The 23834-nt window shown below is 42.2% G+C and overlaps 1 protein-coding gene across 11 annotated transcripts in view; it reads left to right on the top strand.

The window, feature by feature from the left end:
• The first annotated feature begins 991 nt into the window (after nt 1–991).
• The window catches only part of CADPS (calcium dependent secretion activator), a 469363-nt gene continuing 446520 nt past the window's right edge, over nt 992–23834 (top strand). For 5 of the 11 annotated variants that reach the window (XM_043442950.1, XM_043442947.1, XM_043442948.1 and 2 more), the window contains exon 1: nt 996–1774. In XM_043442950.1, coding sequence (XP_043298885.1) covers nt 1331–1774 — 444 coding nt within the window. In that variant the 5' untranslated portion in view covers nt 996–1330. Of the gene's footprint in view, nt 1775–23834 lie in introns of all 11 variants that reach the window. The other 6 variants (XM_043442954.1, XM_043442953.1, XM_043442952.1 and 3 more) reach the window with 3 other exon arrangements.

The raw sequence follows: 23834 nt of genomic DNA, 5'->3' as shown, positions 1-23834 counted from the left end.
CTCTAGATAGCCGAAGATCAAAAGGTGAAGAGTGTTGGTTTGTTTTCAATCCATCTGTGGGTCGCTGATTAGATTCAGCACGCTGGCCAGCTCCCCCGCGCGCTGGGTTTATTGGCTTAAGTGAAAGGAGCCGGGGGAAGGAAGGCACCATCTGCTGCTTTGAATTAATAGATAAGAGAGAAGCAGGAAGGAACACAGTGCGACAGTCAACGCATTCGATGTTGCTGCACTCAGTTATGAGTATCCTTGTCTGATTTTGGGGTCCCCAGCCCTCCACCCAGATACTCCAGCGAGCCAGAATGGAGGAAGGGCTGGGCAACAAGAAACCCTTCTATTTCCATGGTAGGCTCACCTCAGCATAAAGTATTACCAATTCTTGGAAATGAAGAATGCAGAGTAAGCAGGGACGGGGGTTCTACTTAAAGAGTTGAGCTGCATGGTGGATACATCAATCCGCTCAAAATCTTTTCTTCACGGTTGGGTGTATGTAAAATAAACTGCTGGCATTGGAGTTTACACAGGTGGGACAAACAGGCTGTTTGGTGAGGAAAGTGTGAGGAGAGCTGGTTATAGGAAATAGCCTTTCTTTTGTGTATAACATCTCGCCGACTTCGTCTCAGTGAGATCTCTGAATTTAGTGTGTCCAACAGCTGACAAAAAGTCATCACTGATTGATCTATTTCCTCCTCTCCCAAGAACTTTTTGTTCGCGGGACGGGGAGAGAGGTTGAAACCAGGAGGGCTGGGCATCAAGGGGGAAATTAGCCACCACGGGGTGGGAGTGAGGAGGACAGGAAAGCATTGGGATCGCTACGGAAGCTCTGAGACTTTGGGGACGCTCCGCGGTCTTCCGGCTCCAGCCCGCTGCAGCCGCCCTTTATGCTGCGGACACGGGAGAGTTAAGCCAATAAACACGTAAGCGCCGCTCCCTCCCCAATCGGCAAGATGCCTCTTCGGCTCTAGGCTGCATCGACAGCTTGCAACACTCGGCATCTTTTCTGGAGGCGCCTCCTTCAGCGGCTGCAGATGGCATCCTGCTGTGGGCTCGGGGCTCGCAATTGACTCCCTCCTTTGCCCACTTTGGGTCCACGGACGCACCTTTCCCCTCCCCTCCTCCCCTCGTGCTCCTGGGTCAGAGCCCAGCTCTCGAACGCCGAGCGGAGGAAGCAGTCTCCGCGGCTGAGGCTGAGCAGCAGCGCGCTTGCTCCCTGATTTGGGGAGAAGCGGCCAGCCGGGAGAGCCGACCCCCAGCTGCCTCCAGCGCCCCCCACCTTTTGCACCCCAAGCCAGGGGCTCCAGGGACCGCCCCCCCCCCCTCCCCAGGTGCCACCATGCTGGACCCTTCATCCAGCGAAGAGGAATCGGATGAGATCGTGGAGGAGGAGAGCGGCAAGGAGGTGCTGGGCTCGGCCGCGTCCGGCGCGCGCCTGTCTCCCAGCCGCACCAGCGAGGGCTCGGGCGGCGGCGCAGGGCTGGGGGGCGGCGGCGGGGCCGGCGCCGGGGCCGGGATGGGCGCCGGCGGCGGCGGGGGCAGCGGCGCGAGCAGCGGCGGCGGGGCCGGGGGGCTGCAGCCTAGCAGCCGCGCCGGTGGCGGCCGACCCTCCAGCCCTAGCCCGTCGGTGGTGAGCGAGAAGGAGAAGGAGGAGTTGGAGCGGCTGCAGAAGGAAGAGGAGGAGAGGAAGAAGAGGTTGCAGCTCTATGTGTTCGTGATGCGCTGCATCGCCTACCCCTTCAACGCCAAGCAACCCACCGACATGGCTCGCCGGCAGCAGAAGGTAGGTGCGCCTGGGAGGCCCAGCGAGTAGCGCCGGGACGTGGCCAGGCGGGCGGGGCGAACAATGGGAGCTGGCGGCGCAGCTGGCGAGGAGGAGCTGGAGGAGGAGGAGACCGCGCCCCGGGGAAGGGGTTACAAGGCCCCCCTCTCCGCCGCCAGGCCTCGCCTAGCCCAGCCCGGAGCGCACCAGGAGCTGCCCAGGACCAGCAAGGGGCCTGGAGCGCAGCACCCTGTGCCTGGGCCTCCCTGCTGGGGAGCGAGGCGGGCAAGTTCTGCTTTGTGGCCCGGGAGGTTCGGAGAGTGACTTGCAGCCGGCGGCGCCCAGAGAGGCCTGGCTCGCTTGCAGGGCTCCCAGCACTCTCCGGCGGCCGGCGGCTGCGCTCAACTCCCGGCCCGCCCTCCTGGGCGTGCGCTGGGAGGGCAGGGGCGCCCGGTAGGTGGGGGCTCCGGTACCGAGCAAGTAGAGCGCCTCCGAGCCGCGCTCAGGCTAACCGCGGCAGAGAGCCACCGCAGGGGCAGGCGGGAGAAAGCGAGCCCAGAAGGCGAAGCTTTCCGTGACACTGCGAAGGGCACCCTCCTCCCTCCACCCGGGTCAGATGATCACAGATTAGGGTCGACTTGGGGGTCCCTGGGCCACCGCTTCACTCTGGCCGGGCTTCCTTCCCATCTCCCTTGCCCTTGCTCACTCACCCCAGAGCAGGGGCAGGCGCATCTGCTCCTTCTCCCTGGGTCAGCCCCTCTGTCTTTCTCCCTTTGACCCCCTTCTTTTCCCAAGGTGACTTCGCCGCCACCTTCTGGCTCTCCTAGGCCCTCCAAGCCCTGCCACTACTAGCTTGATAAAGTGCAGCTGGAAAAAGCCTTGTAATTATAAGCGTCAAAAAGCTTTTTGTGTCTGAGGTTGGGGTAAGGCTAAGGCGGTTCCGGGCTGCCTTTGATGTGAAAAAAGTGCCTATTTCTATCAGCTGTTCTCCAGCCAGAGAAAGGAGGGGTTAGTTAAGGCAGGTCGAGGGTAGTGGACCAGAAGAGGAGTCAGGTACTCAGCTGGAGTGAGTTGTGAAGCAAGTTAGCATCTCATTCTGTCTTTTAGATGAGTCTGCCACAGCGGAACTGACAGAGAAGTCAGTGAAGCCCGCAACCCAGGGGCTGTGTGAGGGGCGATTAAAGCCAGCTCTAACCCCCTCAGAGTTTACTGAGACCAGTTTCTTAAAATAGAGGATTTCTGGGTTGTTGCCATTTAAGACTGATTTATATGTTGCCTGGAGTTAGAGTGTTAGGTTTTCCTATATTTATCCAGCCTTATCTTGAGTTAGCACAGATTTCTCTGTTTATTTTGCATGTATATGTACACAAACCACCCAGAAGTGATGATTTATTTCAGCTATCACAAGCTTGGTTATCAGTTTTATTAAAGACAAAATTCATTTCCTGGTTGAGAAAGAACAGGTGGGCTACACACTCCTTGCTTAATCCCCCCGCCCCACCCCCTCATCAGTTGTTCCTTGCTTTTTCCATGTGTATTTTGAACTATCCTAGAGCAAAAGTATTTTCAGAACCATAAAAGTTTTTGGATAGTCTTTTAAGGTTGAGGCTTGGGTTCACAGGGCCTGGTATTTCAAGCTTCAGGTCGAAATTATTTCGGTAATTGTGTCTTTATAGCAGGGGAAATTCCATCTCCAAAATCTCTCCCTTTAATAACGGCACCCACTAAAGATGTCCTGTTCCTTTGTCAATGAAAAGCTGTTGTCACTTAAAGAAAAGTTAAGAAACAAACTTCCCTTTATCAGTCAAAAGGCTCTCTAGCTCTGTCCTTCAAATACAGGCTGAAAGCCAGTAGCAGAGTGGGAAAATAAATCCATTCTCATAAAGACCCAGGTCTTCTAAACAGAAGCTTCAGCCACCTGAGAAAGAGCGTCACGAGGCTGGTTTTTCTGATCTGATCTGGTATGTTTCACCCAGATCCATTCAAAGCTGTGGTTGAGGGAGAAGTAAGGTGTGTTTTTACACATGACCTTAATATCAGAGGGACTCCAGGACAGACTGATAACACTGGCATTTGGTCAAACTATTTTTAGTTGTTGCAGCAGACTAAATACATATCCCGGCAGAGCTGCCTCCGGGCTGCTGTCTATATTGGTACGTTGAATATCTATCTCTTTATTACAAAAAACAAAAAAACATGCTTTCCCCATTACTATATCTTTGTGTTTGGTGCCTTTTTGGAAAAAAACTGTTCTGCTATTTTTCTCTAAGTAGAAAGCTTGAACTTTGATTTTTATTTTTTAAAGAGTAGTCATTGAAAGTAAAAGTTTGCATAATCATGGTGGCAAAATTTAAAGCCAAGAAATAAGATTGGATTAGTCTTGGGGAAATAAAAACTAGTTGTAAAGTAAACCTGAGTTTGTAGACTAGAAATGGATGAACTAGAAAAAGAGGAAAAATGATGTAGAGAAAGGGAATAGAGTGATAACGGCTGGGGCAGAGAGAACTGCTTATGAAAAGCAGTTGCTAAATTGGGGAAAAGGAAAGATCATATTGTCAAATCATTGTGCTGTATACCTTAAAGTCACACTGTGTTGTATGTCAATTATATCTCAATAAAGTTGGGGTGGAGGAAGACCATATTATATAGAGTTTAATAAACTTTAGGAAACCAAGTACTTTACTTGATAATAATAACATTGGCTACTGTTTTTTAAGTACTTATTGAGTGCAGGGCACTTACTTTAAGTCATTTTTTAAAAGTGGACTTCTTTTAAGGAGAGTCTTAGATTTACTGAAAAGTTGAGAAAATAGTATAGAGAGTTCCCATACAACCCAGACAGTTTTCCTCTATAATTATCTTATAGTAGTATGGGTACTTGTAGGACAATTAAAGAACCACTAGCTATACATTGTTTACTAAAATCTGTCATTTATTTAAATGTCCTTAGTTTTTACCTAACTTCCTATTTCCATTCTTAGATCATTTTATATTCTTCTCATAATTAACAATGTAGAAATTATGAATAGAACTTAAAATGATCTAAGAACAGAAATAGGAAGTTAGGTAAAAACTAAGGACATTTAAATAAATGACAGATTTTAGTTAGCAGTAATGTAAGGATTACCATCCCCATCTTTAGAAATGAAAACTGAGACTCAGTGAGGCTTTTCTAATTTGTGTAAAGCGCTATATAGACAGATGAGAGAGTGGGAATTTAGGCATGGGGTCCTCTGATTTCAAATCCTATCTTTTTAATATGCAACACTGGCCAGAAGTATTCTAAATGAAAAATAGGAGGCTAGCATCCTGACAACATGTCTAGTGTACTTCTTGACACAGGATTATTTCTATTTAAGTTGAGAGAGGCCTGCCCCTTCCACTTTGAACACCTAACCAAAAAAATCAACATGGGGAAAATAATCCTTTAAGAACTAATTTCATAAAGAGTATGAAGGAGAGAAAGGGCTTCCCTGGTAGCTCAGCTGGTAAAAAAGCCATCTGCAATGTAGGAGACCCTAGTTCAATCCCTGGGTTGGGAAGATCACCTGGAGAAGGGAACCACTACCCACTCCAGTATTCTTGCCTGGAGAATCCCATGGACAGAGGAGTCTGGCAGGCTACAGTCCATGGGATTGCAAAGAGTTGGGTATGACTGAGTGACTTTCACTCATGAAGGAGAGAGACGGCTGTTAGCTGGTAAATCTGAACAGCAGACTGTTGTCAGTCTTTCTATATACTTTGATCTGGAAAAAAAAATTAGCTCAAAAGAACAATTGAGAAAGAACAGAGGGAAAAGATGCCATTGCTGGACCATTCTGATAATTACTTAGGCTTCACTTTTACTGAGAAAGAGAATGCCTAGGTTTTCAAACAATCTTCCCAGTTAAAAGAAGGGATTTGAAACAAACTATGTGAAAACATTGTTAGCAAAGAAGGTCATGTGCCTGATGTACAGTGAAGTCAAATAAACCAAGTGTCAGAGTTTGGAGCAGAGAAAGGTTTAATTGCAGGGCCAACCAAGGAGAACCAGTGGCTCGAGCTCAAAACCCCTGAACTCAGTGATGGCTTTGGAAAAGATATTTAGGCAGAATTTAGGGTGAAGGCTGCAGACTGTGTGCCTTTCCCCTGATTGGTTGGTGACAAGTTAACAGGGTGGTGCTCTGGGAATCTTGCCTCAGCCTGAGGTTGCCATTCCCCCCCTGGATGGGGGCTTTAGTTCTCCAAAAGAGCTCAAAGATAGTGTCGCCTGCGTGTGTGTTCAGTTGTGTCTGATTCTTTGAGACCCTATGGAGTGTAGCCCGCCAGGCTCCTCTGTTCACAGGATTTCCCAGGCAAGAATACTGGAGTGGGTTGCTGTTTCCTTCTCCAGGGGATCTTCTTGGATGAGGAGTCGAACCCACGTCTCCTTTATTGGCAAGTGGATTCTTTACTACTGAGCCATGCTATCAGTATATTCCTTGAGGAGGGACCAGTACCTGTGACCCAAGCAAGGCTCCATCATTTCTTGACTGCAGCTCCCTTGTCTCTGCATCCCCTCCCTTTTCTGATTAGCGCGGGTTTGAACCTGCTCTTTGGAACACAGGGGAGGTCCTGGAGGTTAAATAAAGTCTATTTCCTACAAAAAAGAAACTGATGAACACAGAAAGGATTTATACCCAGAAACTGCACAGGGTCTTGCTGAATTTCAATATGTTATCATTTGTAGGTATACTTGCCTTATACTACCATAAATCTAAATATAGCATGTTGGTAATGATAATTTACAACCACAACAGAAACTAGTCATCAGGTTGTCACGATGTGTGTTTTAACAGATGAGAAATGATAATTTGAGAAACAGGTCTGAGCTTTTTTTTCTCTTTTTTGTCAGAATGCTAGAGTGAATACCTAGAAGCTGGCATGGCAGAGCTACACCATATGTTTCTAAATCACGTAGTAATGGTGATGAGTGGCTGCCTCATGTGAACTACCTACTTATAGATGTTCCTGAGGGAATGTAAAAGCAGGCACTGTAAACAATTCTGTGTAATGTGTAAATTGACATGACTTGTTTTTGTTTTTTGGTTTTTAACTTGGCTGGGAACTATTTGTAATGCCTGGATTACAGATGTCCAGAATGAATTATGAGTGTGTATGTAGGTGTGTATACATGTGTGTCTGTATTTCGTGTGTGTGCTCAGTCATGTCCACCTCTCTGCAACCCGATGAACTGTAGCCTGCCAGGCTCTTCTGTCCTTGGAAGTTTCCAGGCAAGAATACTGGAGTGGGTTGCCATTTCCTACTACAGAAGATCTTTCTGACCCAGGAATTGAACCCATCTCTCTGTGTCTCCTGCGTTGATAGGTGGATTCTTCACCTACACATACAGGCACATCACATACACATAAATGCACATCATGGCATCACCAATGCAATGGACATGAACTTGGGCAAACTTTGGGAGATGGTGAGGGGTAGGGAGGCCTGGCATGCTGCAGTCCATGGGGTCGAAAGAGTTGAACACAACTGGGAAACTAAACAACAACAACACCTGTATGTACTGGACTGGCCAAAAGTTCTTTCAAGTTTTTCTGTACCATCTTATAGAAAACTTGAAAGGAACTTTTGGCCAACCCAATATATGATGAGAGAAAGGGGCAATGCTAAAGTTGTATCTCTTCTATATGAATTCTTTATTCAAGAGGACTTGAACTTACAACATGTTTGGTCTAGTCATCAAGTTACTCATTTCCACGTGATTCAGCTTATATTTTGCTCTAAAATTATGGCTAAAGTTGAGTCACTGTTAGCCAGAGAAATTCCATCTTTATTCATTAACTTCTTTGACTTTGTTGTTCAGTTATGACTCAAAAGCCCATAACTTTCATAAAATTTAAGATCAAGTGCTAGGTTACTAAATATGTGTGTGAGTGTGTGTGTATTTTAAATCAGTAGTGGTGATTCATTCATTCAGATATGCTTTGAGGCACTTAGGTTAGCTCCACTCTTCAAATATCTGAAGGGTTGCATTGTTAATGCAACATACAATTTGCATTTTAAAAAATAAAATATTTTCACCTTTTGAGAAAACTAAATGACTGTTCAAACAGGATTCCTTCAAAAAGAATTATGTTTTTCACCTCTTCAGGAAAAGAATTGAATTCTTTAAATCTGCTTTTTGGCATTCCCCCACCCCTCAATCTTCTTGGTGCAATGGGCAGGAACTGTTATGCACTGGTACTAGGAGACATTTTGAAGATACAGAAAACCAAAAAAGTAATGAGAAGTTCTTGCCTCATTACACACTTGGAATAGCCTTTTGCTTCCCTAAAACTGGACTGAACAACAAAGGAAATTAAATCTTTCATTTCTGAAAAACTGTACTGTGTAAAGTGGTATAAGTCAAATAATTCCAAGGTCTTTTTCCTTCAAAAGCAAACTTAATACATAACCATAGGCTGTTACATTAAAATATAGCCAGTATTTGGGGCCAAGTGTTTATACAACTTAAGTTGGAATAATCAGGGGTATTTTACCTACTTAGACCTAAGTTCTGAGCAAGACCAGTTATTCATTGCACCAAATATTCTCCCAGGCTTTATGAAGAACTGGAAGATAGTTGCGAGGTAAGATTCTGAATTGGGGTATTTTTGTTCTAGTTTGGAAGATGTCAGATAAATTGAGAATAAGGTAGTGTTAAATTGTAAGATGTTGCCAAAGAATTGATGCTTTTGAACTGTGGTGTTGGGGAAGACTCTTGAGAGTCCCTTGGACTGCAAGGAGATCCAACGAGTCCATCCTAAAGGAGATCAGTCCTGGGTGTTCATTGGAAGGACTGATGCTGAAGCTGAAACTCCAATACTTTGGCCACCCAATGCTAAGAGGTGACTCATTTGAAAAGACCCTGATGCTGGGAAAGATTGAGGGCAGGAGGAGGAAGGGGACGACAGAGGATGAGATAGTTGGGTGGCATCACTGACTCAATGGACATGGGTTTGGTTGGACTCCGGGAGTTTGTGATGGACAGGGAGTCCTGGCGTGCTGTGGTTCATGGGGTCGCAGAGTCGGACATGACTGAGTAACTGAACTGGAACTGGACTGGATTACAAATACTAAAGTAGGAGAGGGGGAGAGAGAGTACACACGTGTGTGTGCACATGTACAGGATTGGATATAGTAGTAGTGAAAATCTTCGTGAGGGAAGTAGACTAGGGTGAGTGATAGCAAAAACTCAGCCTCTGTGCACCGGTGCCAAATCGAATCTCGGAGACAGAGTTCAGGGTGAAGTAGAAAGGAATAGATTTATTGCTTTACCAAGCAAGGGGGACACAGTGGGCTTGTGCCCTTCAAAACTGCATGTCCCAACCTGGAGGAATTTGATGAGCTTTATAGCAGTGGTTCAAGGATGCGGTTGCTGATAAAGAACAGGGTATGTTCAGGGTGTTAATCTGGCCTCAGGTGATCTCCTGACCTTTTCTCTGCAGTGAAGATTGTTTCATCAAGTAGTTAACATCTTCCATTTATTGTGAGGCTCTTTTTCTGTAGAAGAGCTGAAAGACATTGTTCTGTATATCCCTTGAGGCAGGCTCCTGTCTCAAGGCTACACTATTGTTTCCTGACTGGTCCTCCTTTGTCTCTGCATCCCTTCCCTTCCTTGATTAGAACTGTTTGAAGCTTACCCTTTGGAACTCAGGGAGGATCCTGGAGGCTGAAGCCTGTTTCTTACAAACAAGAAATGGGGTGCACTTTGCGCGGGACAGGGAGCTGGGCACAGAAAGGCTTCTGTGTCCAGGAGCCCCATGGGGTCCTGCTCAGTTTCACTAGGTCTTAAAAGATTTGCATGATTTGTGTAACCATAAGGAAAGGCAGGTATTCCAGTTAGGAGAAAAGCATGATGTAGGAGGACTGTGGAAGGGAGTCACTGTTTCTGGGGTTAATCATCCCATTCTTTTGGTTCTAAATGACAGAAACCCAACTGAAGTGGCTACATCAATAGGAAAATAAGGGGACAGGAAAGGTTTATTGGTGTATGTAATTTAAAAATCCAGTGCAAGGTGCAGTCATGGCTGGATCTAGGAGTTCAGATGACTTCCTTAACAATGAAGAAAGCTGGTTGATGAGAAGAAAGGTCATGTATTGAAACCTGTTTTTGAGCTCAAACTCTACCACTAATAAACCACCGATTGCAGGAAAGTCATTGTCTGTCTTTGGGATAATTTCTACATAGGGGATAGGGAACCCTCAAATAATCTCTACTGTCACATTTGTATAAAATATTTGATATATAATAGTCGATATTTCTTTCTGGGTAACAAGGTCACTCGTTATCAAGACATAATTTCATTCAAATTTGTATTTGGTATGTTTTGACATTATAAAATAAGCCATTATCTTCAAAGAATTTGAGATGAAGTTAAGAGTTCACTTTGTGTTTTCTGGTGAGGAGATTAAATCTTAAAAGATTACAAGGCTACAGACCATGCAAGAGATTCAGTTTATGGGATGAGATGGACTGAAAGTATATTTTTGTCTACAGTATATTTTTCAAAATTTTGAATTCGTTCCCAACATTTAAAACTGTCAAGGTATTACATATAAAAATTTGTGGTTTTGGCTCCTCTTATAGCTGGAAAATATAGCAAAGCTGAGCTGAGTTTTTAATGAATCTGCAAAACGCAACAGAAATAAGACTACGAGTCTTCACTTAAATAATGGAATGTTAATCACTTTAAATAAATAAAGTATGCTTGTTCTAAGAGGAACATCATAGAAATTTCCTTGGTAGGACAGCAGCAATCTGGTTCTTTCCAACACTGTCTCTTCTTGCCATTGCTGCTCGAATACTGATGGTCTGACCCTTGCCTCTGTAATGCATCCAAGAAAAAGATCTAGAATTTGGAACTCTGTGTTACCTGTCTCTGGCAGGTGTTTCTCCGTTGGGGTCAGATTTATAGTTTCTGCAGAATTGGAGGGCTGACAGTCAGAATTACCGTATTATTTTTTCATTTGTCCATCCAAGCATGTGAAAGAATTACTTCTCTGTTGTTAGCAGGCAAAGAAAAGGTGATGAAGTCAGTCAGTGATTTAAAGCCTGGACGTTGCTTTTGACATATGATGTATAGTGCAGGAAAGAGCATAGATTCTGAAAGTTGAATGCCTATGTTTGCTCTTCTGGATATACCCCAAGCTGGCTCTGTGATTTGGGGCAGCTTACTTAAACAGTCTGTGGCTCAGTTTACTCATCAATAAAGTAGGAATAGTGATGGTGTCTCCATCATTACTGTGAAAAGTAAGTGAGCTAATGTAAAGCTCTTAGAACAATGCCTGGCATGTGGTGAGTTGTATGTAAGTGTTCTTATTGCTAATTTGATATGTACAATTTTGTGCTTTTTTTTAATCTGTGAAAGGACTCTGTGAAGTGCTGACCATTGTATGCCTAATATTCAGTATTGCTATCATCCTCATGATCATTATCCTTACTGATATGATAAGTAGACCCAGGAATAAATGGTTACCATTACAGCATCATCTACAGAGTAGATGAGGTTGACAGTACAAGACATCGCTATTCCTTCTTGTTGTGACACTTCATCAACTCTGCAGGTCATTAGTCTCTATTTCAAATGCCTAGTCAGTTTTTTGACCTAGTAGCTGTGTGACTTTCGGTGTATTATCCAATCGCTCTAAGTCTTAGTTCTTTCCTGTATAAAATGGGGGGAAATAATAGTGAGGATTGCAAGAAAAAAATTATGTTAACTGCTTCAGTTCAGTTCAGTCACTCAGTTGTGTCCGACTGTTTGCGACCCCATGAATCACAGCATGCCAGGCCTCCCTGTCCATCACCAACTCCCGGAGTTTACTCAAACTCATGTCCATGGAGTTGGTGACACCATCCAGCCATCTCATCCTCTGTCATCCCCTTCTCCTCCTGCCCCCAAACCCTCCCAGCATCAGTCTTTTCCAATGAGTTAACTCTTTGCATGAGGTGGCCAAGTGTTGGAGCTTCAGCTTCAGCATCAGTCCTTCCAGTGAACATCCAGGACCAATCTCCTTTAGGATGGACTGGTTGGATGTCCTTGCAGTCCAAGGGACTCTCAAGAGTCTTCTCCAACACCACAGTTCAAAAGCATCAATTTTTCGGTGCTCAGCTTTCTTCACAGTCCAACTCTCACATCCATACATGACCACTGGAAAAACCATGGCCTTGACTAGAGGGACCTTTGTCGGCAAAGTAATGTATCTGCTTTTTAATACGCTATCTAGGTTGGTAATAACTTTCCTTCTAAGGAGCAAACATCTTTTAATTTCATGGCTGCAGTCACCATCTGCAGTGATTTTGGAGCCCCCAGAAATAAAGTCTGACACTGTTTCCACTGTCTCCCCATCTATTTCCCATGAAGTAATGCGACCAGACACCATGATCTTAGTTTTCTGAATGTTGAGCTTTATAGCTCTTAAGTCAAAGTGAAAGTGAAGTCGCTCAGTCATGTCCGACTCTTTGCAACCCCATGGACTGTGGCCTACCAGGATCCTTAGTCCATGGGATTTTCCAAGCAAGACTACTGGAGTGGGTTGCCATTTCCTTCTCCAGGGGATCTTCCCGACCCAGGGATCGAATCCCGGTCTCCCGGGTTCTGCATTGTAGGCAGACGCTTTACCACCTGAGCTACCAGGGAAGCTGGTATATGTTGAACAAATATTATCAGTGATAGTATTGGGTTGGCAAAAAAAGTTCTGGTTTTTCCATGTGACAGAAAACCCCAAACAAAGGTTTTGGCCAATCTAATAATAGCTTTCTTGCATTTTTGTCCACCAAATGCCCCCACACTATTTCATACTACAGTGCCTTTGCTCATGCTCTTTCTGTTGTTAGAATAACTTTCTACCTGTATTCTCTAGATTTGCTCTTGTTTGTCCCTTAATTAACTCGGGTATTACCTCCTCCAAGTAATCATACCCAAAGCTTTATATTGAGTTAAGCGCTCCTATAATTCCCTAGTCTGTTTCTACTTTTCTTCCGATGTATTTAAATTATATGTTCTGTGAGTGCCTCTCACCCACTAGGAATGTCAAAGATGGGGACCACATTTTTATTCCTTTTTGATTCCCCATCTCCTAAAGCAGTGCCTGGAACATAGTAGATGCTTGTAAACATTGTTGAAATTCTGCACTGATGCTTTATTTCCTAGAAAGTTTCTAATGAGTGGACATGAAGGAGTCTTACAGTCTGTCTCAATCATGGACAAACAACTTACATACTTTTACAAAATCTTATTGGAAAACATGGAGGGTAAGCCAATTACTCCATGTTTTCAAAATAATTTATGTTGTAGAAACATAGCATCAATTTTCTCCCTAGTCTAGTTTATTTATACCAACAACTGACAAATTTCTAGATCTGTTATAGAAGAAAGTTTTCTTTCAAAGACCATAATCAATTAGGAATTTCTCATAGTGACCGAATCTCCGTTGAATTTGAATCACCATAGGGTGTGTTTAAGTGGCCAAACCTTAAGCCAATGTGAGAACTAACATATTGGGCATATGTCTTATTTGACTTAATTCTTTCTGAGGGGAACAAAAAAATAATGAGTAGTCAGCAGTACTAGAGACAGTTAGGCTGTTGAAAATATTCAATCTCAATATTGTCAGAGTTACATAATAGAATCCAAGTTCTACATATTTAGATGTAAGTAAATATGCTTCTTTTCCCTACTTTTATTCTTCTATGAGATTTTGGCTCTACTTTCTCTGTCATTGAATGCTGTCCAAAGTCCTTTTTGAGTATAGTTAGCTTGTAAATAAATAATGACTCTAGTGCTTTTGCATATTGGATGAGGTAATAAGAATATAAGATGGGTGTGAGATATCTGTAAAGTAAAACTGCTTAGGTGTGGATTTTCCTGATGCTTTTCACTAATCAAAGGGAAAATTATCTTTGCTAAGTCACTCCTTTCATTTAAATAAGCAGAGTAAACATCTGAGATTTTTGAAAAATAAATTGAATCATCAGGCCTCCAAGTGTTTCAAGATTCTGGCTATCCTTCTAAAATTGAGAGATACTGAATAAACTGATAATATATTGATGTCCTCTGTAGCCTATGGGAGGAAAATATCAGCCTGTGTTTTTCAGGACCATTTCATGCAATAGGAAATTTCTCAGATAACTTGGCAGTTAACTTCTTTTTTTAATCACTAAGTTTTGGGGGAGCATAGGCTAAGTTTCAAACCCTCTAGAGGCTGTACTGCTTTCAGAAAGACAATGGGATTTTGGCAAATGTGCGCAGTGCTACAGAGAAGCTACTGTGTGACTGAAGAAAGCAAAGGGAAAACATTGAAAAATCTTGCAAATAATTATGCCTTCTGTTGCCCATGCAGAACAGCCTTTTGGTGTGGATGGTAGGCATAGAGTTGTTTAAGCAAATGAGTTAAAATATATCTTGAACATCTCCTTTGGTTATTTTTCTGACAAGTACAGCAACTGTTGTCTATAAGGCAGCGAATGTCACAACATACTGTGTTCAAAACAGCTCTTGGGGGCTCTTCCATATTCAATTTTTGTTTGTTATACATCATCAGACGACATTGTTTTGTCCCACTTCTGCACACAATAAATTCACTAAATCCTGTAGGCAAAATATGGAAAGACATTTCAGACAACCTTCCTGGTTTCTAAGAATCTATCACTCTGTTGAGATGTTGAAGTACATCAGCAATGAACAGAGCTCATAATGTAAGGCAGTATATGGTGAGCATCCGAATCTTAAATATTAGTGTTTTTCACATCTCTATCTTGACTGTCTTTATGGCTTGATTATGTCTCTCCCAAATCCATATGTTGAAATCCTAACCTGCAGTACCTCATAGTGCGACCTGATTTGGAAATACTATCTTTGTAGGTGTAATTAGTTAAGATGAGGTCATTGTTGTTGTTCAGTCACTGAGTCATGTCCGACTCTCTGTGATGCCATGAACTGCAGCACGCCAGATTTCCCTGAGTTTCCATTTCCCTGAGTTTGCTCAAATCCATGTCCATTGAGTCAGTGATACCATCCAACCATTTCATCCTCTGTTGCCCCCTTCTCCTCCTGCCCTCAATCTTTCCCAGCATCAGGGTCTTTCCAGTCAGTCAGCTCTTCGCATCAGGTGGCCAAAGTATTGGAATTTCAGCTTCAGCATTAGTACTTCCAATGAATATTCAGGGTTGATTTCCTTTAGGATTGACTGGTTTGATCTCCCTGCTGTCCAAGGGACTCTCAAGAGTCTTTTCCAGCCCCACAGTTTGAAAGCATCAATTCTTCAGCACCCAGCCTTCTTCCAGTTCTCACATCCATACATGACTACTGGAAAAATGATAGCTTTGGCTGCACGGACCTTTGTTGGCAAAGTGATATCTCTGTTTTTTAATACACTGTCTAAGGTTTGTAATAGCTTTTCTTCCAAGGAGCAAGCGTCTTTTAATTTTGTGACTTTAGTCACCATCCACAGTGATTTTGGAGCCCAAGAAAATGAAATCTGACACTGTTACTTTTTACCCATCAATTTGCCATGAAGTAATGGGACGAGATGCCATGATCTTCGTTTTTTGAATGTTGAGTTTTAAGCCAACTTAAAACTTAGAGTGGACCCTAATCCATGATGACTGGTATCCTTATTGAATGGGGAAATTTGGACATAGAAGAAGTACACAGGGAGAACACCATGTGAAGAGGAAGACAGAGATTGGAGTGACTCTTCTACAGGCAAGGGACACCAAGGATGGCCAGAAGCTAGTGTACAGGCATGAAGTATGTTCTTCACTCAGTTCTCAGAGGCTGACCCTGCCAACAGCTATAAGATGGTAAATTTCTATTGTTTAAGCCACCTTGCCACTGATGATCTCTACACTTCCACTCTCAAGTCTGGAGCTCCAGGACACACCTCTCACCAAATGTCTAATCCATACATCAGTGTTGCTGAAGGGGTGGTCTCCCACTGGCACAGTTAGCTTTGTCATAGGTCCATGAGGAGATAAGGAACTTGCACTAGAATGTAAGTCAGCTCACTGCTTTCTTCAAGAAAGTCTTGCTGCAAAAAATTGTCAGCTGAACTGAACTGACTCATGATGAGGTTGATGTATTGTTCCCAGTACTAGCACTTTATCTTGGTGCAGACCAATGATGAGCAGTTCACAAACAGCACAGGTCTACATATTACACTTGGAAGAGTGCTGACCTCCATCACATCTCCCCTAGGATATCCTCAGAGTAGTCAACAGTAGAATGTCTCACCAAGACTCTCTGCAGCTCTATTTTCTAACTCAGGATAAATTGATTTTCTTAGAGTTCTGGAGTACAGTTCTCTTGCTGCTGTATAACCAAACTATTCCAGACTGAAGCACATAACTTCTTACTATTGATGTTCCAGTTAATAAACTTTTCATGTCTTTCTCCTTCACCTTTATCACTGGTGCTGTGCTTTGGACCCTCATGATGAATTGCGTGGATTTTTACAATAACATTTTAACTATTCCTTCTGCTTGCTTGCTTGTCCTCATTCCATTCAGAGGGGTCGTTCTGAAGAACATCTAATCATGTCCTTTTCCTGCTTAGAATGCTTCTGCGGCTTTCCTTTGCCTATACAGGATCCACTCTAAACTCACTTGCATGGCATAACTCCCTTCCCATCCAGCCTCAGCTCCTTCAATTCTGTGTACGCCCTTGGCTTCAGCCTATATTAACAATTATTGTCAGGGGATATTTGCAGAAACTAACACTATGGCTGTAGAACGTCTCCCGTCAATAATGTGTTAAACCCTTAACATCCTTGCATTGTTGCATGCTCTTGTGTGACACTGTGTCTTTTCTACACGCTCTTCTAGCTTCAAAGGCCTTTCCCATCTTGCCCATCACAATCCTAGGTAGATGCTGGCATCTAGGCATTAAAAACAGGAACAAATAGTGACTATTTATTGTATTTTTACCCTGTTATACTCACTGTTCTATAAATTTATAAGGTTCTATCTTATTTATTCCTGATAAGATAGATACTAGTCCTCTTAACCCTACAGTGAGGAAACCAAGAGGCAGAGTAGTTGAGAAACTTGTCTTGGGTCACACATTTTGTAAGAGGTAGAGCTGGGTTGGGCCCAGACGGCCTGACTCTGGTCAGAACTCTTAACCTTGTGCTATTTTAATCATATTATGGCACTGGGCACATCTTACTTCAGTGTATACCTGTTTCTCTCACCTGACGCTACAGAGATTTCATTTAGTATCCCCCAGTGTCTCGTAGATGTGCATATCCATAATAAATGCTCAGTAAATACTTGAAGCATGAATTTATGATTGTTGAATTCATGGGTATTTAGAGTAGTACACTTTTTCTACCATTTATAGCAAGTTTGCTGAGGTAATCCTGTTTATTCTTTAAAACAACCTTTTTGCGAAGGAGGAGTATATATCCTATAACCCTGTTTTAGAGTGGGAGTGGGGTCCAAAGATGTCCTTCTGGTTGGACAGAACCATAGAACACCAACCTGGGCCTCCGGAATGCATCTAGGGCCCTCTCACCACAGAGTTGGTCTTAGAGTCACCCTAAGTACAAACTGGGCCAGTACAGACTTTGGAGAATCAATGTGATTTTTGACTCACACTTTTAGAAAGTTTCATGGCAAACATATTAAACGTACCTCACATCCAACACCCACGCATCTTTTTTTATTATGAAATAATAAAATTTTATTTTCAGTTTTTGAAACTTTTTAAGGTTAACACATGATTATGATTTCTCAGAAATCATAGTATCTTCATAGGAACTCTGGCAAACTGGAAGAAAAAAAAAAAAAGCACCATCACCAATTGTTTTTCACTGTAGCAGTATTTTATGAGCTCTAAATTTAACCAGTCTGTGGCCACTCCTGGCCAACTTAGCAGTGGCCACAGGACTGGAAAAGGTCAGTTTTCATTCCAATCCCAAAGAAAGGCAGTGCCAAAAAATGCTCAAACTACTGCACAATTGCGCTCATCTCACACACTAGTAAAGTAATGCTCAAAATTCTCCAAGCCAGGCTTCAACAGTACCTGAACCGTGAACTTCCAGATGTTCAAGCTGGTTTTAGAAAAGGCAGAGGAACCAGAGATCAAATTGCCAACATCCACTGGATTATCGAGAAAGCAAGAGAGATCCAGAAAAACATCTATTTCTGCTTTATTGACTATGCCAAAGCCTTTGACTGTGTGGATCACCACAACTGGAAAATTCTTAGAGAGATGGGAATACCAGACCAGTTGACCTGCCTCTTGAGAAACCTGTATGCAGGTCAGGAAGCAACAGTTAGAACTGGACATGGAACAACAGACTGGTTCCAAATAGGAAAAGGAGTATGTCAAGGCTGTATATTGTCACCCTGCTTATTTAACTTATATGCAGAGTGCATCATGAAAAATGCTGGACTGGATGAAGCACAAACTGGAATCAAGGTTGCTGGGAGAAACATCGATAACCTCAGGTATGCAAATGACACCACCCTTATGGCAGAAAGCAAAGAAGAACTAAAGAGCCTCTAGATAAAAGTGAAATAGGAGAGTGAAAAAGTTGGCTTAAAACTCAACATTCAGAAAACTATGGTCATGGCATCCAGTCCCATCACTTCATGGCAAATGGATGGGGAAACAGTGGAAACAGTGACAGACTTTATTTTCTTGGGCTCCAGAATCACTGCAGATGGTGACTGTAGCCATGAAATTAAAAGACCCTTACTCCTTGGAAGAAAAATTATGACCAACCTAGAGAGCATATTAAAAACCAGAGACATTGCCAACAAAGGTCTGTCTAGTCAAGGCTATGGTTTTTCCAGTGGTCATGTATGGATGTGAGAGTTGGACTATAAAGAAAACTGAGCACTGAATAATTGCTGCTTTTGAACTGTAGTGTTGGGGAAGACTCTTGAGAGTCCCTTGGACTGCAAGGAGATCCAACCAGTCCATCCTAAAGGATATCAGTCCTGAATATCCATTGGAAAGACTGATGCTGAAGCTGAAACTCCAATACTTTGGCCACCTGATGTGAAGAGCTGACTCATTTGAAAAGACCCTTATGCTGGGAAAGATTGAAGGCGGGAGGAGAAGGGGACAACAAAGGATGAGATGGCTGAATGGCATCGCTGACTCAATGGACATGAGTTTGAGCAAGCTCTGGGAGTTGTTGATGGACAGGGAGGCCTGGCATGCTGCATCCATGGTGTTGCAAAGGGTTGGACATGACTGAGCGACTGAACTGAACTGAAATTTAACCATGAATGAGGTTGATAGACATTTGGAGGTGGAAATTTAAGTAAACATTTATTAATTTTGATTTTCCATTTTGGTTTTACACTGGAGGCAATGCATTTCCTTTGAGATCTATTCTCATGTCTCCCCATATTCAAATACTAGGGGTAAAGTGGCTTTCCAGGTGGCACTAGTGGTAAAGAACTCACCTGGCAATGCAGGAGATTCAAAAGATAACGGGTTCGATCCTTAGTTCAGGAAGATCCTTTGGAGTAGAAAATGGCAACCTGCTCTAGTGTTCTTGCCTGGAAAATTCCACTGACAGAGATATCTGGTGGGCCTCAGTCTATAAGGCTGCAAAGAATTGGACACGACTGAGCAACTGAGAGGTTCTGGTAATAAAGAAGGATTTTATTTTCCATTTGTCATTATCTGTGTGTGTAACTCTCCTCCAAGATAGGTGACTTTGGTCCAAGTTATGATTCGGGTATTGCTGGGTCACCAGGTTCTTACATCATCTAGGCTTCAGAATACTACATTAATTACCCAAGAATCAGAGTCAGTTCCTGGAGGAGGTTGCACTGCACCTGAGGAATAGGTAGTATTTGAATATTCGGAGACATGAGAATAGATATTCTAGGGGGGAGCATGAGCAAAGACACAAAATCCTCAGAAAGCCAGAGCAGAGAGCACATGCAAGGTATAAGATTGGAAAGGTAGATTGGAACCACGTGGTGGTTAACACTGAATACCAGTAGTCTTTGTGTGTTGTTCTTTATTTGATAGGCAGCCTGAGCCCATTTACAGATAATGCAGACATCTGAGCAATTGCCAGATGGACGGTGATTGGCCTTAGGCTTCTCTTAACATGATAAATTTTCCCATAAGGCAGTTGAAAATGCAGATTTTCCAAGGAATAATGTCAGCACAAGCAGAATGTCTTATTTGCAAAAGACATGATTTGCTCAAGCATTTTTCCATGGCCAGGTTAGAAATAGCTTCCCATGAGCTTTGACAGTGGACCCATATCATTTGCCAGCTTTCCTGTTTGCCTGGTAATGGAGAAAAGAAGAGGATTTCTGTCTACTATCTACTTGCCACAGGCAGCCTAGTACTGTTGTATATTATGTATACACAGTACTGTTGTATATTATGATTCAGCATTATAGACCTTTAGAGTAAACAGACACTTTACGATTTAAACTTGTTTTAATTAATCAGAAGCCCACTTCTCCCATCCCACCCCCACCCCACTGAAGCAGTAGTTCTAAACAATTGTGAATCTGTTGTTGGATCCAAAGAGCTTTTCCTATTTTTCCTTCCATTTCTCAAAGCTGTCTTTTAATCAATATTCAATTAGGCTTTGAGTCAGAAGGCTATGTTGACCTCTTTACAGGGGGGCAAAACATAGTCACCTAATCTCACCTCTGTTTATCTGTGTACAGAAGACCATCCATTTTCATTAAAGAAATGTAGATATGCTGCAGCATAAGTTAAATATTATACTAAATGAAGTGTCTGTTTAGTGCTTCAGTTCAGTTGCTCAGTCATGTCTGACTCTGCGACCCCATGGACTGCTGCACGCCAGGCCTCCCTGTCCATCACCAACTCCCGGAGCTTGCTCAAACCCACGTCCATCAGGTTGGTGATGCCATCCAACCATCTCATCCTCTGTCGTCCCTTTCTCCTCCTGCCTTCAATCTTTCCCAGCATCAGGGTCTTTTCAAATGAGTCAGCTCTTCGTATCAGGTAGCCAGAGTACTGGAGCTTTAGTATTAGTCTTTCCAATGAATATTCAGGACTGATTTCCTTTAAGATGGACTGGTTGGATCTCCTTGCAGTCCAAAGGACTCTCAAGAGTCTTCCCCAACACCACAGTTCAAAAGCATCAATTCTTCAGTGCTCAGCTTTCTTTATAGTCCAACTCTCACATCCATACAATACTGCTGAAAAACCTTAGCTTTGACTAGATGGACCTTTGTTGGCAAAGTAATGTCTCTGCTTTTTAATATGCTGTCTAGGTTGGTCACAACTTTTCTTTCAAGGGGCAAACGTCTTTTAATTTCATGGCTGCATTCACCATCTGCAGTGATTTTGGAGCCCGAGAAACTGAATTCTGTCACTGTTTCCATTGTTTCCCCATCTATTCGTCATGAAGTGATGGGACTGGATGCCATACTCTTAGTTTACTGCTTATAACCTGGCAATAAATGACCATGTTCAAAAAGACTTCATGGAAAAGAAAACCAATTTAACATTCTACATACAGTATACACCAAAATTCAGGGTGATTTATGATCTAGAATGTTGTCCTCTTTTCCAATCACAGTAAGAACTCTGTATTTCTGTTTTGTGTACTTATCCAAATACTTTTATATAATGATTTCTTTAATCACTATCCTCTGGCATATTCTTTGTTTCTAGCAAAATCTATTACTCAATATTATCTTTTGTCATTGAGCTATGATTTTGGAACAAAAGCAGTTCACCCCTAGGATTTACATGTGATAGCAACAGAGATATTTAGAGAATGCAGTAATTTATTTTGCTTTTAATTACACCAAATTTACCTGCCTACCTAAAATGCCAGATTTCTTGAGGACCGTAGCAAAATGAGACATTTACGTTAATTTGAGTGAAAATTTACACTTGTTTCATGACCCCAAACTCATTGAAGCAAAACATATCATTAAAGTGATGTGGATAATCCCTCAAATTATATAGTAAATTTAATAAATGTGACCAACCCATAGAGATAATTCAAATGAAACTTTCAATTGTACCTTGTCAATACACCAAATTGTCATTTTTAGTGGGCAATATTGGTTACATACTTGTTATTCATGCCCCAAAGCCAAGCAGAATTACAGGGGTTTTAGGTAATTATTTTTCCCCATTCCTAGCAGCAGGAATAGATGGAGATTTGTAGATGCAAGCCAATTGGCACATGGCACTGTACTGGAAATGCGGTTGGCTCATGAGTGAGAGTGACCATGTAACTTAAATTGATCCAGTCAGACTAAAGGAAGGACTTACATTCCACTATGCTTGGGAGAAAAGTTTTACTCCTCTTCTTTAGATTGACGTACCAAGGAAGCATGGGCCATCTTGCTACTAGAAGCCAAATTAGAACCATGAGAAATGGAATTATTTTCTTAATTTTTCTTTCTGATCTTTTGTTGCCGGTGTATAAAAATGTAACAGATTTCTGTGTATTAATTTTATATCCTGCAACTTTGCTGAATTCATTGATGAGCTCTAGTAGTTCTCTGGTAGCATCTTTAGGATTTTCTAGGTATAGTTATCATATCATCTGCAAACAGTGGCACTTTTATATTGTCTTTTTCAATTTGGATTCCTTTCTTCTTTGATTGTCGTGGCTAAGACTTCAAAATTATGTTGACTAGAGGTGGTGAGAGTACATATCCTTGTCTTGTTCCTGACCTTAGAGGAAATGCTTTCAGCTTTTCACTGTTGAATATGATGTTAACTGTGGGTTTGTCATATGTGGACTTCATTATGTTGAGGTTATGTTTCCTCTGTGCCCACTTTCTGGAGTTTTTAATCATAAATGGATGTTGTATTTTATCAAAAAATCATTCTGCATCTACTGAGATGGTCATATTTTTTTTTTTGATCATATGGTTTTTATTCTTCAATTTGTTAATATGGTGTGTCACACTGATTGGTTTGTGGATATGGAAAAGTGCTTGCATCCTTGGGGTAAATCCCACTTGATCATGGTGTATGGTCCTTTTAATGTATTGTTGAAATCGGTTTGCTTGTATTTTGTTGAGGATTTTTGTGTCTGCGTCCATTAGTGATATTGGCCTATAATTTTCTCTTTTTGTGATATCTTTGATTTTGGTATCAGGGTGATCATGGCCTCATAAAAGAAGTTCGGAAGTATTCCTTCCCCTGCAATATCTTGGAATAGTTTCAGAAAGATAGGTGTTAACTTTTCTCTCAATATTTGATAGAATTCTCCTGTGAAGCCATCTAGTTCTGGACTTCTGCTTGCTGGTAGTTTTTAAATCACAGATTCAGTTTCAGTACTTGTAATTGAACTATTAATATTACTCCTGGTTCAGTCTTGGTAGATTATAACTTTCTAAGAATGTGTCCATTTCTTCTAGATTGCCCATTTTATTGGTGTATAGTTACTTGTGGTGGTCTGTTACAATCCTTTGTATTTCTGTGGTGTTGGTTGTAACTTCTTTTTCATTTCCAATTTTATTGATTTATGCCCTCTCTCTTCTCCCCTCCCCTCCCCCCCACCTTTTTTTTTCTTTCTTGATGAGTCTGGTGAAAGATTGGTGGGAATGTAAATTGGTACAGCCACTATGGAAAACAGTATGGAGGTTCCTTAAAAAGCTAAAAATAGTTATCGTATGATCCTGAAATCCCACTCCTGGACATATATCTGGAAAAAACTGTAATTTGAAAAGATACATGCACCCCAGTGTTCATTGCAATACATTTACAAAGCCAAGACATGGAAAGATCCAAAGCATCTGTCAACCTAAACGTCTATCAACAGATGATTGGAAGATGTTACATGTATACATATATATACATACAGGAATCACTTTGGTGTACACCTGAAACTAACACATTGTAAATCAACTATACATCAGTTTAAAAAAAAAGTTGCAAAAAAGAAACATGAGAAGACCCATTTTAGTCTAACGCCAAAGTTAAAAAGAGTAAAGTAGTTGCGATACGGAAATAAGTTGAGTTTCTAATGATATAATAGTAATAGGCAACAACATGAGGTCAGACCTGGAGCCTGTCTTTCATCTGAACTTCCAATAATGTAGTAAGTTCTCTTATTCTATAAGTAATTTTGA

Source organism: Cervus canadensis, chromosome 22 (assembly GCF_019320065.1).
Source record: "Cervus canadensis isolate Bull #8, Minnesota chromosome 22, ASM1932006v1, whole genome shotgun sequence".
In the NCBI taxonomy this organism is placed as follows: domain Eukaryota; kingdom Metazoa; phylum Chordata; class Mammalia; order Artiodactyla; family Cervidae; genus Cervus; species Cervus canadensis.
This window is presented reverse-complemented; position numbering and strand designations above follow the sequence as displayed.